The sequence below is a fragment of the Cajanus cajan genome, chromosome 2 (genome assembly GCF_000230855.2).
Source record: "Cajanus cajan strain Asha chromosome 2, NIPB_CcT2T_4, whole genome shotgun sequence".
NCBI lineage: Eukaryota > Viridiplantae > Streptophyta > Magnoliopsida > Fabales > Fabaceae > Cajanus > Cajanus cajan.
The window spans coordinates 54,703,552-54,720,254 of NC_138518.1; the positions used below are offsets into that span (position 1 = coordinate 54,703,552).

At 30.0% G+C, this 16,703-nt stretch overlaps 1 protein-coding gene across 4 annotated transcripts; it reads left to right on the forward strand.

Annotated features, from left to right (window-relative positions):
- The first annotated feature begins 1,292 nt into the window (after positions 1-1,292).
- On the forward strand, positions 1,293-11,264 carry LOC109814659 (putative galacturonosyltransferase 15). Of its 4 annotated transcripts, none has more exons than XR_014431577.1 (7): positions 1,293-1,810; positions 3,374-3,417; positions 7,065-7,208; positions 8,305-8,880; positions 8,986-9,288; positions 9,917-10,465; positions 10,938-11,264. XR_014431577.1 is itself a non-coding variant. In XM_083068447.1 (7 exons), exons 1-7 carry the CDS (start codon positions 1,579-1,581, stop codon positions 10,941-10,943), a joined length of 1,524 nt encoding a protein of 507 aa, XP_082924573.1. In that variant the 5' UTR covers positions 1,294-1,578; the 3' UTR covers positions 10,944-11,264. The 4 variants fall into 4 exon arrangements, 3 of the variants coding, with proteins under 3 accessions (XP_082924572.1, XP_082924573.1, XP_029130458.1); XM_083068447.1 differs by having other exon boundaries at positions 1,294-1,810; positions 9,917-10,135; XM_083068446.1 differs by lacking the exon at positions 10,938-11,264 and having other exon boundaries at positions 9,917-10,656.
- Positions 11,265-16,703: the final 5,439 nt, after the last annotated feature.

A 16,703-nucleotide genomic window follows, 5' to 3' on the forward strand; every position in this document is an offset into this window, starting at 1 on the left:
ATGTTAATACCCGGCCCGCTCCCGCCCCCGTCCCGGCCCCGCTTAATAATATAAGTAAAAAAATTATTTATATATATATATAAACCAAAATAAGAAATATTTATATGTAAAAATTTATATTATTTCACTTTTCTTTTATTTTTTTTTAAATTTGTTCATATTTATTTAAAAAAAAAAAAGAAAAAAAAAATAAGAGTAGGGGCGGGGAAACCCGAACCCTGCCGGGAGCGGGAATGGGTACCCAAATTTTACTCCCGGCGAGTATCGGGAACGAGGGCGGGGAATGTAAAACCCGCTCCCGCCCCGCCTTATTGCCATGCCTAATCACGAGCCAAGTCAATAAACTTGATAATAAATAGGTTAACTATAAGTCAATCAACATAAAAATGACCAAGCATGAGTTGATTGGTCATGAGCCTAAAATGGTCCAACTTTAAATATAAAGTTTTCATAAAATTATATCTTATATTTAGTTTTTAGTATTATAAAAAATTATGAAAAAATTATATTTCTTTAATATTATTTTATGTACTATTTATTATTATTATTATTAGTTCAACCACAATTCAATCATTTTACTTTAAATTAATAATTTAAATGATCCAATAAACAATATAATTTTAAAAGTATTACTTCTCATTTTCATAAAAAAAGAAAGCAAACAAAAAACGATTTTTTTTACAAAAGTCAATAATCAAGTATAGGATTTATTTAAGTAAATTTTAGTAGAAATACTTTTAGAAAAGAAAAAGATATAGAAAAATGAATTAAGTTTATCAATAATCAAAAATTAACTTAAACAAAAACTAATTTATGTAGATTTCCTTTTTTAGTTTTATTTTTTTAACTTGCATACAAGTTAGTTTAAACTCATGAAAAAATTTATTTTAATTTTTTCTTATTTATTTTCATAAGTATTTTCAAAAAAGTTTATCTTAAGATTCATAATACATTTTAAGAAATACAAATTTAAAAATAATTTACTTCTTAAAGGTTAAAACTAAACATTCTTGTATTTCCAAAAAATAAAATCATATCTAACCCAAAATTTATTTATTTATTTTTAAAAAAATGATAAATTGAGAACATTTCTCTCCGTGATTAACTAAGATGCTCCACAAGCAAAGCGACCTCACAATTAGACATGGCGCTCCAAGCCACGCCACGTCACGTCACGTAGGTGTCGGCGAGGCAACGAGTAAATGTCAAAACCGTAAATAACCCAAAATCCCAATGGCAAAACCGTAACTCCACATTCCCCTCCCATATAAATAGCCAACGTGTCCCTCGCAATCTAATAATTTCCCGCGGCAACAAACGCGGCTTCTCACCTTCTCTCTCTCAAAAAAAAAATATCTTTTATTTTATTTTTACATTTTTATTATTAAAAAATAAAATTTTCTTTTCTCGCTCCTCTTTCTCGGGAAAATTGATTTCACCGTAGTAGTGGTTAAGAAAAACAAAAATTCCAAACCCGTGAACTCTCTTCCTTACTACAAATGCACACACTCTTTCTCTCTCTCTTGTGAAGCGCTATTGAAGCTTCAGATCTCGTGGTTGATTCATGGAACCGCGGAGATGAAGTTCTACATATCGACCAAGGGGACAAAGAGAGTGACGATTTCCAACGCCGCCAAGGGATCGCCCAAGGCCACCACGGCGCCGTCGAGCGGCGGCGGCGGCTCCGGTCGCCGGATTTGGAGTCGGACGGTGCTTCCCGTGGCGGTCGTGCTCGGGATCGTGCTTCCGTTCCTGTTCGTGAGAGTGGCGATCTTGATGCTGGAATCTGCTGCGGCGTGTTCCTCGTTCGGTAATCTGTTCCCTCGCTTTTTCACTTTTCTTTCTATTTTTGTTGCTGCTGTTGTTGTTTCTTACTCTCACACTCACTTCACTTACTATTAGAAGTTCGGTAAACGAGTAACTTTTGCTTTATCATTTTTACTTTTTTTTTTTAATAAATTTTTTGAAATAATTATTTTATTTTTCGATTTATTTTAAATAGAACTTGATAATCGAGATATTTCATATCTCTATTAAAGATAAAATAAAATAAAAATTAAATAATAAATATAAATTAATTTAATATTATAATTAGTTAATTAGTTTCAAGTTTTTAAAATTTAATTAAAAAATATTTTTTTAATTTTTTAAAATAAAAAAATATAATAATAAAAAAAGAGACAAAAATAATTACTGAAAAGAGTATTCCTTTGTATATCAGGACAGATAGAAGGTTAAGGACATTTTTTACTTTTCCAAGTTTAGTATAATTATTCAATTTTATACAGTGATTGCTTTTTTTTTTTTTTAAATGTAAATATTTATCGATTTTATTAGTAATTAAAATTTTTAATTAGTTAGTACTAATGTATATTGTGTAAGTTTTTATATGAGTCGTCTATTAAAATTAAGCTCTTTATAAAAAATAAAATAAAATAAAATAAAGCTCTTTGTAAAATTGTAAAGATATCGTTTTGTTTGAAAATAGGCTATTATTTGATTAAATTTTATAATTTCTTTTTTCTGAGTTATTAGTTTAAGTGAGAGTGATGATAGATATGTAAGGGCGAAAACTAATGTTTTTATTTTGTTTTTGTTTTTGTCCTTTTTATCTTTCTTAAGTTCAACAAAAGGATATCCGATATCAATAGGATGAAATAATAATTAAATAAATATATGGTTTTGAAACTTAAAATATTTCATAATTTTGTATTTTTTTTTACATAATTTTGCTTTTTGTGTGAATGTATTGTTTTTTTTTATTTATAAATATTATTTTTAAATTAAAATATAAAAAGATAATGTTATAAGATAGTGTTAGTAAGTATATTTTCAAAATAAGCAAATAAAAATATATTAAATTTTATTTTATTTGTAATCTGTCGGAATTACAATGTGCTTGTTATCCTTGTCTTGTCCACTATTTTGAAATTGTAGTTTGATTTTTTGAAATTGAAAATATGTCCTTGCATACATCCTATTTTAAAAGATAAATTTGTGCTGTAAAATTAAAAGTTTGTTTTCGTCAATATATATAATTGAAATGATCACTTTTTGGCAAAGTTTGTTTTTATTAAATTTTTCTTCTCTTTTCTTTTTCCTGATTAATCGAAAATTTCCATTTTGGAGCCTTATGAAGGCAGTGATTTTATTTTAAAATAGATAGTTTTTAGTGCTTTTAGAACTTTTCATTTGGTAATTTTCATTTTCTGAAATTATGCTTTTTTTTAATATAAGAAATTATGCATGTTCAAATTTATAATGATAAAATGTGCTAGAGAATTGGATACTTTAAAATAACACAGAAAAAAAATATATAGATTCATATATTGTAAAGTTGATGAGAGTACATGGGTGAAAATGATTGTTGCAGAATGTGGTGGGTGGAGGTTTTTCAGTGGAGTTGACACGTCACTGGTAAGTGTCTTATTTACCAAATTATTCTTCTTGTTTTCATTCTATTTTAACGAATTTTTTATTTTTATTTTTCTCCTTTTACAAAATATTCGGTGTAGAGGAATATCAGTAGTATATTTTTTCCTAACATATTATCATAAATTGAAATTTATTAACAATCAAAATTAAGATAAATTTATTAAATAAGAAATGAAATATAATTTGTATTTTTAATGTTTTTAACAAATAATAGAGAATGTAAAAAAATGTGAGGGAATTTTCTTTACTTGATTGACTTACTTCTCTGATTAGCTCAAGTCAATAATTTGATTAAGAAATTTATTTTTTGACAGCTTGATTAAGAGGTTTATTATAAAATGTGGAATTTTGATATTATTTTAAGTGAAATCCTGTTTAATGACACAAAGATTTTGACATGAAAAGAGACCAACTATAGTTTTCAAGCGGTTACAGTGAAAACTACTTTTTATCATTTTACGTAAGTTTCTTAATTTCAAATTCGTCAAATAATATTTCTCTCTCACCATATTCCTTTCTTGGCTAAGAAAAAGTCAAATACCTTTTTCAAATATAGTGGCTACAACTGGATCTGATTTGAAAAAAGTGATCCAATCCATAGGTAATTTATTAAAAAACTGCAACTAGTAAAGAAAATCCACAGATTGAAAAACTCTGCTTATTAACGGAAAAATAATACTCTACTATTTGAATAATTGTTAAACAGAAAGTATTATTATTCGCTTGCGGAGTTTGATATAATACTTTATCAAGTGGATAACTAGACTTCCTCAGCGTTTGGATTGGGAGACAAATCCAATATTTTAAAAAATAAAAATAAAATAGTTTTTTAATGTATAAATTGACTAAAAAATATATGTTAAACGAAAGCGTTTTTTAAAGACTATTATGAATTTATATCATTCCTCAAGTTCATTGGATTTTTTTTTAATTTCTTTATTATGTTTCAGTTATTAAATTTATAATCAGCTATGGTGATTGGTGTCTTACTTTGAGCTTGCAATTAGTGTTTCAAATAGTCTAATACATTTGAAAATTAAACTTTTTTGTTTTTGGCATTCAGTAGCAAATTCTAATTATCTTTACGATTTTGCAATTCAAGTTATTGCAAAGGATTGCTTTCGTTTCATTGAAAGTTGCTGTGCTCTATAAATTTTATTTTTTCTCAATCGACTAAGAGATCAACAAAGTTGATATTTGGATATGAGATTTATCACTTATTATCTTTAAACACGAGATACTCTTAATATATATATATATAATTTTTTTTATTGGTAAGAAGTAACAACCAACTTTAACGAATACTTTAAAAATATATATGAAGTAACATGAATTATTATTAATAAATATAAATTTAAACTGGTTTATCTATCTGTCATCAACTGAGAATGGTGGCGGATTCACATACGCGACACGAGTGTGGGGCTGGCCCCAAACTTTTTAACATTTCTAAATATAATATATATCTATAATTAGTTAATTACAAATTGTCTTTATAATTTAAAATATAGTAAAATATCAATTTATAACATAAGTATTATGATTATCCCACAAATTTATTCTTCTTATTAATCTCATTTTATTAGACATTCTCAATATTTTATATTTTTTAGATGTACATTTCATGTACTATCTCAACAACAAGTCATTTGGTTTCTCTCGATTATTTTGGATTATCTTTTATTTTGCATCTGTTTTAAAACTGAATTTCAATAATTTTTTAAAATTAACAACAAATAAAAACAATTTTATATCAAAATTTAAAATTTTCATTCTAAATACAAAATCTAATTTATACTATTTAAATATTTATTATTATAATTATATATTAAAGTTATATATTTATGTTTTAATTTTTTTTTATAAAAAATTTAATTATACTTTTTATAAAATGTTATGATATATAATATACAAACTAAAATACTACTTCATTTATACGTATATACTATCCCCACAAGTCGAAATGTCTACATCCGTCACCCAACTGAGGCACCACCCCGCGCCCCAATCATGAATTTGACAACATTAGACCACTTCAAAATGGATCATATCCATACAATGAGATACTTCGTTCTTTCCTTTTCTTTCACTATGCATTTCAGCTTTTGAAATGGCCACTTTATGTGGTTGAAGTCGTTTGTCAGGACCAAAAAACTTAGTATTTTTTTTAGCAGGACCTAAAACAAAGTCCCTTGTCAGGTGAGTGTACAAGTTTTTAATGTAATTAAGAGGGAAAATGACAAAGGAAAGGCTGTAGAATGGTTATGGCCAAAAACCTATTTCGAACTTGATCATCATTTTGGGTACATTTTCACAATTTTTTTTTTCTTGTAACATTCATCTTCCTTTGTTTTTGTTTTGAATGGGTCATCTATTTAAAATTCAAGTTAGTTTATGAAGAAAAAATACAAGCAAACATTATATTATATATTATTTAAACAGCTAATAAATACTAAAAATGACATGTTTGTCTGGGATATAATTTTGATATCCATTATTAGAGGAAAAACTTTTTTGACATACAAAATAATTGATGTTACATTATTGAAGTAGTTTGACGGTGACTTTATATATATATATATATATATATATATATATATATATATTTCTTTTATCGGAACTAACAGAAAAACAGACGCATTTAGTCCCTCTTAAAATTTTAAAATTAAAGATAAAATAATAAATAAAAAAGAGATACTGAAATTATCGAAATAGATAATCGTAAGTTATTATTCTAAGAGAATATGAAGTTATTATTTTTTAATATCTGAAAAATGTAATAATTTATTAAAAAATGAAGATTAATTATATATTTTGATATTCTTATTTTTTTATAAAAAATTTTAAAAATATAATAATTCACTAAAAAGTAGAGATTAAAAATAATTAGATTCTAATATCTCTTTTATAATATATAAATTATAATAATAGCACAAGATTCTAACTTATATTATCTTTGATCTTTTATATTGAAAAGATTATATGTTTATTTTTTTAAAATATTCACAAATACATGCTACCCAAATTTTCCCGAACGTAATAATACGTAGTTGAAGTAAATCTAAATTGAGAACAGTACATCAAAATAAAAACTTGTTTTTCCCTTTAAAATAAAAAGAAAAACAAAATGATTCCACCGAATTCGAAAACAATCATATATTACTGCTGTTAATTAGTGGCGCATTGTCGGTACTTCCGCAAGTTGCATTCCTGCTACCTGTGGGGCATGGCCATGCCACTTGTAGGGTAATTATTTCTTCGTCTTCTGCCGTTTTCTGCCAGTTGTTTCCTTCGCAACTTTTTTCACTGCTTCTAAGGGTCCTCATACTCTGTTATTCTATGGTATTATCAAACTTACGTGCCTCTGAGTCCTTTTATAGCAATACACGTTTTAATATAAAATTTATAACTAAGATTAATTTATTTTTAAATTAACAAACAAAACTTTTAAACTAATATTATATTATATTCTTATGAACCTGTCAAGACGTAGGAATCATTCAACTTCGTTTGCACTACCCTTTACTCGTCAACGCGGTCTCTACTTTAGAAACCCTTTTAAATTTGAAGATTCTTTTTGTTGATAATTTATGATCTGTTTCTTACTACGGTGCTGCATGTCCTTGAAGGAACTCAGAGATGAGCTGACTAGAGCGCTAATAGAAGCAAGTGATGGTAATGTTAATGAAGGAGTAGGGTCATTCAATGAACTTGTGAAAGAGATGACCTCAAAGCAAGACCTTAAGGCTTTTGCTTTCAAGACCAAAGCTATGGTATATAAACAATAATTCTGCGTTTACTTTTGCTACTTACCCTTTATGATGATGATCTTGATGTTTCGTTTTCCTAGAGATTCCTTTTCTGTTTCCTTCTGATGTTGATTAACAATCAGGCGCCACCATATATATATAGTAAATGGTTGTCCCGACATACCTATTGCTCGAGTCAGTGTGTACATTTAGGAGTGAAAATTAGGAGAAGCCAATGCAAGAAACTAATAAATATACCTGGTTGGACACTTGGGAGAAAAACATAAAAGAAAAAATAAAATAATTTTTTCAACAGCTAAAATTAGCTTACACATAAGTTATTTGTCAAAATTTTCTCATTAGTTTTTTTAAAAGCTAATTTTTAATTTAAAGAGAAGCTAATTTTAGCTTATGAAAAAAATTATTTTATTTTTACTTTTTTTAAAATGTTTATGATTTTTTTTTTACCTAAATAAGCCTCATAGTTGTGCACCAAAACATAGGCACTTGCCAAATCAAACTAAATATAACAAAAAAGGAAATTTAATTGATACAACTTGCACAACTGAAGTTTGTGTGGCATTTACTCAAATGCTCTAAAAATGGTCCAGATAAATGCAGGCTACAATGCTAAAAATCATCTTCAACTATAGGTTAACTTCGGAGACCCACATGGTTCAGAACACAATAACTCATCTTCAACTTATCAACCGTGCATATTAACTCTTTACCGGGGCTTTTCTGCACATGGACAGGGAGTTAATTTTACACTACATCGAACAATGTGGAAAGTTTAGGAAGTTGAGTTGTTGTCTTTTTGAGTTTTGAATCGCAGGAAGCTTTCTGAAAATTACCTATAGTTTGAGGGGTTCCTTGCAAGCCTAAGGTTATCATGGCATATACATTCCTTCGATTTGATGAATTATAAAATAAGCATCAAGAGGAATGTGGGTGAACGAAACATCATAATCAAAATATATCTGTATGTGGGTTGCTTCATTGAATTGTTTGCCAATGAAGCATAAGTTTGTTGTCAGCTACAAATATTCAATTGAACGAACACAGTTGGTGAAGTTTTAATCCTCTCACAAAATATGCTATATCTTCTGTTCATATTCAGCTATCACAGTTGGAACACAAGGTGCAATTAGCAAGACAGCAGGAGTCAGTTTATTGGCATTTAGCTTCACATGGTGTTCCCAAAAGTCTACATTGTCTTTGTCTAAAGTTGGCTGAAGAATACGCCGTAAATGCTGTGGCCAGATCTCGTCTACCCCCTCCTGAATTTGTGTCTCGCCTTGTTGACCCTACATTTCACCACCTAGTTCTCCTTACTGACAATGTCCTTGCTGCCTCTGTTGTTGTAACATCTACAGTTCAAAGTTCAATAAACCCTGAAAAATTAGTGTTTCATATTGTCACTGACAAAAAAACTTATGCTCCGATGCATGCTTGGTTTGCCACGAATACTGTTAAATCAGCAGTTGTAGAAGTTAGGGGCTTACACCAATATGACTGGTCTGAAGAAGTGAATGCTGGTGTTAAAGAGATGCTGGAAACTAATCACTTAATTTGGAAGCAATACTATAATAAGGAAAAGGACCGCTACTATACTCAAGAGCATAGCAGATATTTGGAGGCTTTAAGGCCCAGCAGCCTATCTTTGATGAATCAACTCCGCATTTATATGCCTGAGGTAATTAGTTATTTTTGGTAGCCCTCTGATTGAGTAATAACTGATAAAAAGTCTAAATGCTTGGCGATGATTGTTTCATCATCTGATTTTTGTGGGCCACAACAGCTGTTTCCAGACCTCAAAAAGATAGTATTCTTGGATGATGATGTTGTTGTACAACATGACATATCTTCTTTGTGGGAACTAGATCTTAATGGCAAAGTCATTGGTTCCGTATTCAAGTCATGGTGTGGAGGCAGCTGCTGCCCTGGAAGTAAATTCATGAACTACTTGAACTTTTCACATCCTCTCGTGTCATCAAACTTTGATGGTGATCAATGTGCATGGCTCTATGGCATGAATATAATTGATCTTGAAGCTTGGAGGAAAACGAACATAACAAAGACCTACCATCAATGGTTGAAACATGTAAGTGTGCGTTGACATAGACTCTTGATATTGAAGAACACGAGTGATTTGAAATGTTCATATGATGTTTAATTATTTTATACTATGTTAAGCAATAGTCTACTGATCTTAAGCACATCATTACACTCTGCATACATGCCATCACTTAGAACTGCTTTATGCTTTTGAAGATATACAAGATAGTTCTGGACTTGTATACTGTGTCGCATGCAACAAAAAAAAATGCATGGTATATTTAGTCATTTATATAGTATTACCTCTAATCTTAATTGTAAGTAACAAATTGAATTTTTTTAATCTTAATTATAAGCAATAATGAACAATTTTTAAAGTTACTTAGGTAAATTTCTTTTATATCCTTAATTTATTAACTTTAGTTCTTAAGCACTCACTTATTCTCTATTCATTGGATTATGAGTTCTAGCATTAAATATAACAATCACTTTAAAAAAAAGGTGTCTTTGAAATAAAATTTGAATTTAGAAATAATTAAAATAACTCATTTAATTATTTTTTTTCGATTTTGATGATTTGTCTTATATTACTTTTAATTAGAACGGAGACACTATTATTTTTTGTTTTTTTTTTTCATCATACCATTAAAGTCTATAATTATCTGATTTCACAGAACCTCAATTCTGGGATGACCATGTGGAATCTGGGAGTTCTTCCACCTGCCTTGATTGCATTTGAGGGTCAAGTTCATCCCATAAATTCATCGATGCTTGTGACTGATTTAGGCTATCGCTATCAAGCAGAAGAAATTAGCAAAGAGAAATTGGAAGCTGCTGCTGTTATTCATTTCAGTGGCCCTGCAAAGCCATGGCTTGAAATTGGTTTCCCAGAGGTTCGAAGTTTATGGAGTAGATACGTAAATATCTCAAATAAGTTTATTAGGAGATGTAGAATTACAGGGTGAAGGAACAAAGTTTTTTCACCTCCAACAATATTTATTGATATTGAACCAGTGATACCGTATGGGATTTCAGAGGGAAGAAGGTTCTGCCTTCAGTCTCTGCCTCATACACTCTGCAGTCTGCACGCATGATATCAGTTACACTGCGCTATGTGCATATAAAATAGTAAATAGATGAAGCTGCGCGCAATACCGTACTAGAAGCACTATCTGTGGTTAAGAAAGACATAAGCATCACTGATCTAGCTGCCTGACAAAATTGTAAATTTCTTTATCAAAATTACATTTTGAAGTGGATAAATTGTTTTGCATGATCTGAAATTTTAGCTAGACGGTTCTCAAGTTTCGTTACCAAAAACTCAGATAAATCACCATGCTGCTTGAGAGTTCATCTCTTTTGTCATGTAAATGCTATTCTAGGTGCCACTCAAATTAGTTTGTGCATTGCTTTACATCACTTGTTATTCTCTATTTCTCTTATGTTGTGTACATGGAGCTCCTCGTTACACCAAAGACAAAATGAAACACGTTTAACATCTGTTCAGACTCGATGTGACTAATGTAAAAAAATCGAAGGCAGGGTCCAACTTAACTCATCGTTTTTCAAAAAGATACACTGTCCTTCCTTGTTTTGGTGGGGTTGGCTCATTAAAGATAATTTATGTTGGCTCTTTAATTGTCTTATGTAGTATTCTGCCATTTGATGTGGTCCATGACATCTATCCATGTGCAGTTTTGATCACAATGATGAAATGGCTTGTGGAATATTGTGCAGCAGAAAGTGTCGAGTATTATTACATTGCTTAAAGGCCCCGACACCATTTGTTGATTTGTGCACCCCTTGTAATTATGTCTTACATAGGATTTTCCGGATGCTGTATAATACCATCCTTCTTGTCACTAGACATAAATACAGTATGACATCATTTGTTCAAGGTCTATTAATTACCAGTACCTTTCTTTCTTATGATACAACTTTGTCATAATAGTGGAATACTATAGCTTTAGATTGAGATCGTGTAACCCTCTGAAGTGGAATAAATAATCTTCGTTTTACATAGCATCTTACTATCATTTCTCTCTTTGCAATTGATGGCTGCAATTTGGCCACGGCTCCAACCTAGACAAAGAAAATGCTCTTGTAACAATATTTTCCATATTCGGTCACTGTTGCAAGAAGTGGAGAAGGCACATTTATTTGAGACCTATCCGTTTGGGACCATTCTTTTGCAATTTTTTCAAACTTCATTATTTGGACCATGTGGAGTTATCTGCTCAAGGCTTTCAACATAGAATGAAATAAGATTTGAATTTCAAGCACCGAACCTGTGTTTTGGAACTAGCATCGTGACTTCTCTGACTCTGTTATATTGATTGCTTATTGACAGTGGTTAAATGAAATTAATGATGAAAGAAAAGAATCCCCACACTGGCACCACCCACGCACTAGCCACATGTGCTCCTCTGTTTCTCTTGCCTCTTCCAAACGTTGGGATAACATTCTATGCATGCCATTGCTAGTTGTTTTCTCTAAATTTGATGCTTCTCTTACATCATGCAGAGCTAAAAACTTATCACAGTTGTGGCTTGTGGGGTCCCTGGTTCGTGTTTATTAGGAGGAAACTTAGCTGTAAATATTATTGTTTTACTTGAATAACTCAAATATAAAGGTTGCGACTAGTTATTAAAATAAAAATTTATAATTAAAAATAATAATAAACAAGATATTGAATCAATCTAAGTTTTGCTGTCTTTGTTAGCTCCAATAACTCTCCCATGTGAAACCACAAATGTTTACTCATAGAAACCACGAGATACAGGTGCAGGTATTAAATCAATTTTAATAAGTTAGGTCTTATATATGAGTTCAATTTTGTTGGCTTTAAACGTATTAAGTTTTTCTGTAAAAAAAAAAAAAAAAACGAATTAATTTTAATTTTATTTTTTATTTTTACTTTTGAATGTATTAAGTTAACAATTCAATTATTTGTCCATTTATTTTACCTTTGGGATATATGTTGGAATGGACATTTTGGATAGAAAATGATTAGGTATGCGGTTATTATTTGTCCTATAGTTGTAAGGTCTCTAATCCTTCTATGAGGTGTCCGAAGTTAGAATATGTGACTTATTTACGATGAGGTGGATTGAATAATTTTTTATTTTTTATTTTTATTTTTTTACTTTTGAATCTTTTAAAAACGTTTATTTGTAAACACATCCTTCAATTAACTAATTTATTGATTATACGATGAAAAACAATATCAAATATACAAGAATCCTAAATAGTATAAGCAGAGAAAAAATAATAACAAGATTTATTCGGTTTCATTCTCAATCTTAGAAAGCTACATTTGGATCTCAGCAACCCATTGAGATTCCTTAAATAGAATCAATCTAATTCTTACAATCAAGTTTCAAAAATCTGACCAAGATCATTTCTAAATCCTATAAGAAAATCTTCTAATCTTGCCCAACTAAAATTCCTATTCGATTTGGATAATAACCTTTAGAGAAGCCATTGTCCTAAAGATTGAAACACACCATAGTAGTCAATCCCGGATAGCGGAGCGGTCAACTCTAAAACTGGAATAGCGGGATGACGCGGAGCGGGATAACCGCTATTTTAATATTAATTTATATATATTAAATAATTAATAATATATATATATATAAGCTAAAAAAATAAAAAATAAATCTAAATTCATGCATTAAACATTTTTAATAATTAAAAGTTCATAGTACTCAAACAATACATAATATAAAATGTTTAGGGCTAATAGCTGGAGTTTATGATTCAAATTTACTGAGGCCCAATTAGTTACTACTTTATCTAATCTCTGAAGTTTGATAATTGCTCTTGTCTTCGAATTTATTTATACTCTCATTTTATCTTACAAATGTTTACTGACTGCTTCAAACTTCATTTTCTTGTTATAGCTGTGGAGCTATGACACATGATTCTAAGTCATGCATGGAAATTAAAAATAAAATCAGCTGAATTAAATTTAATCAGAAATTGAAAATAAAATCAGCCGAATTAAATTTAATTAAAAATTAAAAATAAAATTTGCTGAATTAAATTTAATCAGAAATTAAAAATAAAATTTTCTGAATTAAATTTAATCAGAAATTAAAAATAAAATTAGCTGAATTAAATTTAATCAAAAATTAAAAATAAAATTTGCTGAATTAAATTTAATCAGAAATTAAAAATAAAATTTGTTGAATTAAATTTAATCAAAAATTAAAAATAAAATTAGCTGAAATAATTTAATAAAAAATTTAAAATAAAATTATGTTGCAATGTTGCATAAAAGAGAGAAGACTCAAAGGAGAACAAAAGACAAACTAAGCAGACGGAGGTGTGTCGGAGCTGGAGGCACGTCAGACCTGGAGGCGCGTCGGAGTTGGAGGTGCGTCGGAGCTGGAGGCGCGTCGGAGCTGGTGCGTCGGAGCTGGAGTTCGAAATAGAGGACTGCGCGCACGATCGCGGAGAAGAAAGAAACAAAATCCGAGAGAGAGAGAGGAGAGGAGTGCGAGAACTGAAACCGCGAGAGGGAGAAGGGAGCATTAGGGCAAAAAAAGCCCATTTGAAAAGATGGACTTACCCTTAATGAAGGGTATGTCGAAATCGCGCCGTTGTTTCCGCGATTTTTGCCGCCCCGCTCCGCCACCGACGCGGCCGCTCCGGCCGCGACACAAATCCGCCACGCGACAGCAACGAGGTTGCGGGGTCAGGCCGCTCCGCTCCAGAGCGCCGCGATAGCGGCCGCTCCGCCTGCTATTGACTACTATGAAACACACTACCTCAATCCAAGGGTGCAAGGGAAGATATTATTTGAAAGTGTAAACTTTCCACAAAATAAGCTTTTCTACCTTTTCTTTTTTAAAAAACCATAAAAATGTTTAAAGGTAGATGATAGCCATGGTAAATCCACAAATTTTAAGTTGTGATAGCTATAATCCTACATAAATTGGTAACATCATATATATATATATATATATATATATATATATATATATATATTTGTTTGATTGGTAACATTTTTACGATTTTTTTATATCTATTGCTACAGTTAAAATTACAATTAATTTCATCTTCACATAATATCATGCTTCTTTTTAAAATATGGTCGAGCAAAATGATATATAAAAATACTGTGTTTACAGAAAAAATATTTTAACTTTTAACTAATCTAGCTAATAAAAAAATTATGTTGAAAAAATTAGAAAAAACAATTATAATAACATTCTGATATCATTTAAGAAATAATTTAATCAAAATATTAACGATATTTAGAGATCACAATGAAAACGTCAACCACTTTCTAATAAAACACCAAGCACTACAATACTTTCTAATAAAAACACCAAGCACTAACAATGTAGAATATGTTTAAGTTTTGAGTCAAGTGCAAAGCCTTTCCTTCTTAAATTCTCCTTTAGGTCCAAGCCTCCAAAACAAATCAAAGAGAAATAAAACCAAAGTTTTAGAAGATTTTAAGTGAAAAAAATGTTCTGTAGAAAAGAAAGGCACTAGAAGAAAAGGAAGTTGAATAATGTTAGTAAAAAACTCCACTTTTTCGAAATAGTAAAGTAGTATCTTAACTTAAGAGTGCAGACAAATAGATGAGTAAAAAAATATATTTTTATATCGGTTCGTCTCAACCATCAAGACTATGTCTAATTCTTGATCAATCCAATCAAGTTTCACTATCTTTTACAAAGATACAACTATTATTTTACAAGTCACTTCTGTCTCAACCTAAGTATTCTTTGACTTCTCTCTTCAAGCAACTACTCAAGTATTTTTTAACACAAAGTCTTCCTAGACTTCAAACAACCAAGTATTCTTCTAACACAAAGCTTCTCCAGGCTTTAAACAATCAAATATTCTTTTAGTACAAAGTCTCTCTAAGCTTCAAACAACCAAATATTTTTTTACATGTAAGCCTTACCAAGCTTAAAGCAATAATACTAAGTTAAAGCTGGGTAAGATAATAAAGTGGTTTTTGTCTTACTATTAAGACATGATACAACCAAATAAGTACATAGCTTATTAATAGAAAGAAAGAAATTTTGACAATGTTTGTTCTCTTCTTTTTGAAAATTTAAGCTTCTGTTTCATGAAGATGATCATTGCAAATCCTTTAGCATCTATTACAACCTTACTTCGTCTTCTTCAACTTCATCTCTTATGGAGAGAAGTATTCACCGGTACATTAAATGTTTGCATTAAACATGCTTCACCAAATTGTCAATTCTTGTCTAATTAAGAAAGTTACTTATTATCTTTTCGGTACTAAAAGAGTGGAACCATGCATGTGTCAGGTTGAAGTAGCTTTCTTTTAAGAGTTCTATTTTTCATGGGATCTGCTTGTCCTTTTTTGATGAAAAACATGTCTTTTGTTCCTCTTATTGATTGTAAGTACCAATGAAGCTTTTTCAATTCAGTTCAATTTGTTAAGGAATCATGTGAAGAAAGATTAATTTTATTATCAAACATCATAAATGATATAAATTCAAAGCATATATCTTATAGATGAAGTGTTTCATTTGTGAGACATAATGTCAAAATAACTAATCATCTTAATAGATCATCTTTTAACAATTCTTCTTATTACTTGATCTAAAAACTTTTCTATCAAACAATGTCTATGTTTATCATCATTAAAACTTAAAATCCTAGGAAGTCTAAGATTGTCTTTTGACCAAACAAATACATATTGTAACACCATGTTTTCTTATTTATGTATATTAATGATATATGTAATTAAGAGTGATGATTTATGTTGTTTTATTTTTTTTTGTCCTATGCGGGGGTGGGAGTTAGAGTTAAGATAACTCTGCTTAATTTATAGAAAATATAACTTAAGTGTGTGAGAGTTGGCCTAAGAGGACTAAGGTATATAAGGCAGATTTTGAGAAATGAACTTTATAAGTTCATAACTATAAAATCTTAAAGAGAAATGCTCTAGAGCAAATGAAGTTTGATCTTCAATTCAATTCCATTGAAAGATCTATTTTCTTATCCTGATCAACAATTTGTGAGGTAGAAGTCGAGATTCAAGTTGGGGAACTAAGAGTCGGAGAGAAGTTGATGTATGAAGTGTTTTGGGGTTTCTTTTTTTCTTCCTTCCTTTCCTTGACTTAAGGGAAATTAAGATAAGGGCAACTTGTAGATTGATTACTTTGTGTTGCATGTGCTAATTTATGGGTTGTTTGGCCCATTAGTGCCATTTATGCTGAGAATGCATGAAGTTAATGTTGTGGGGTTTCGAGATTTTTGAAGGATGAAGTAGGTTGATATTTTGAGTTTAGTAGTCGTTTCTTATGATGTTTTTGAGGTGTTTTGAGTTGTATGAGGTATTGAGAAGAAGAATTATGGAATACATTTGTTGTTTTTGATGTGGTTAACTATATTTTGTTGAAAGAAGGTGGTTTCCAAGGAGGAACATATCACATTCTCACTTAGTTAGAAGTGTATGGTTTCTTA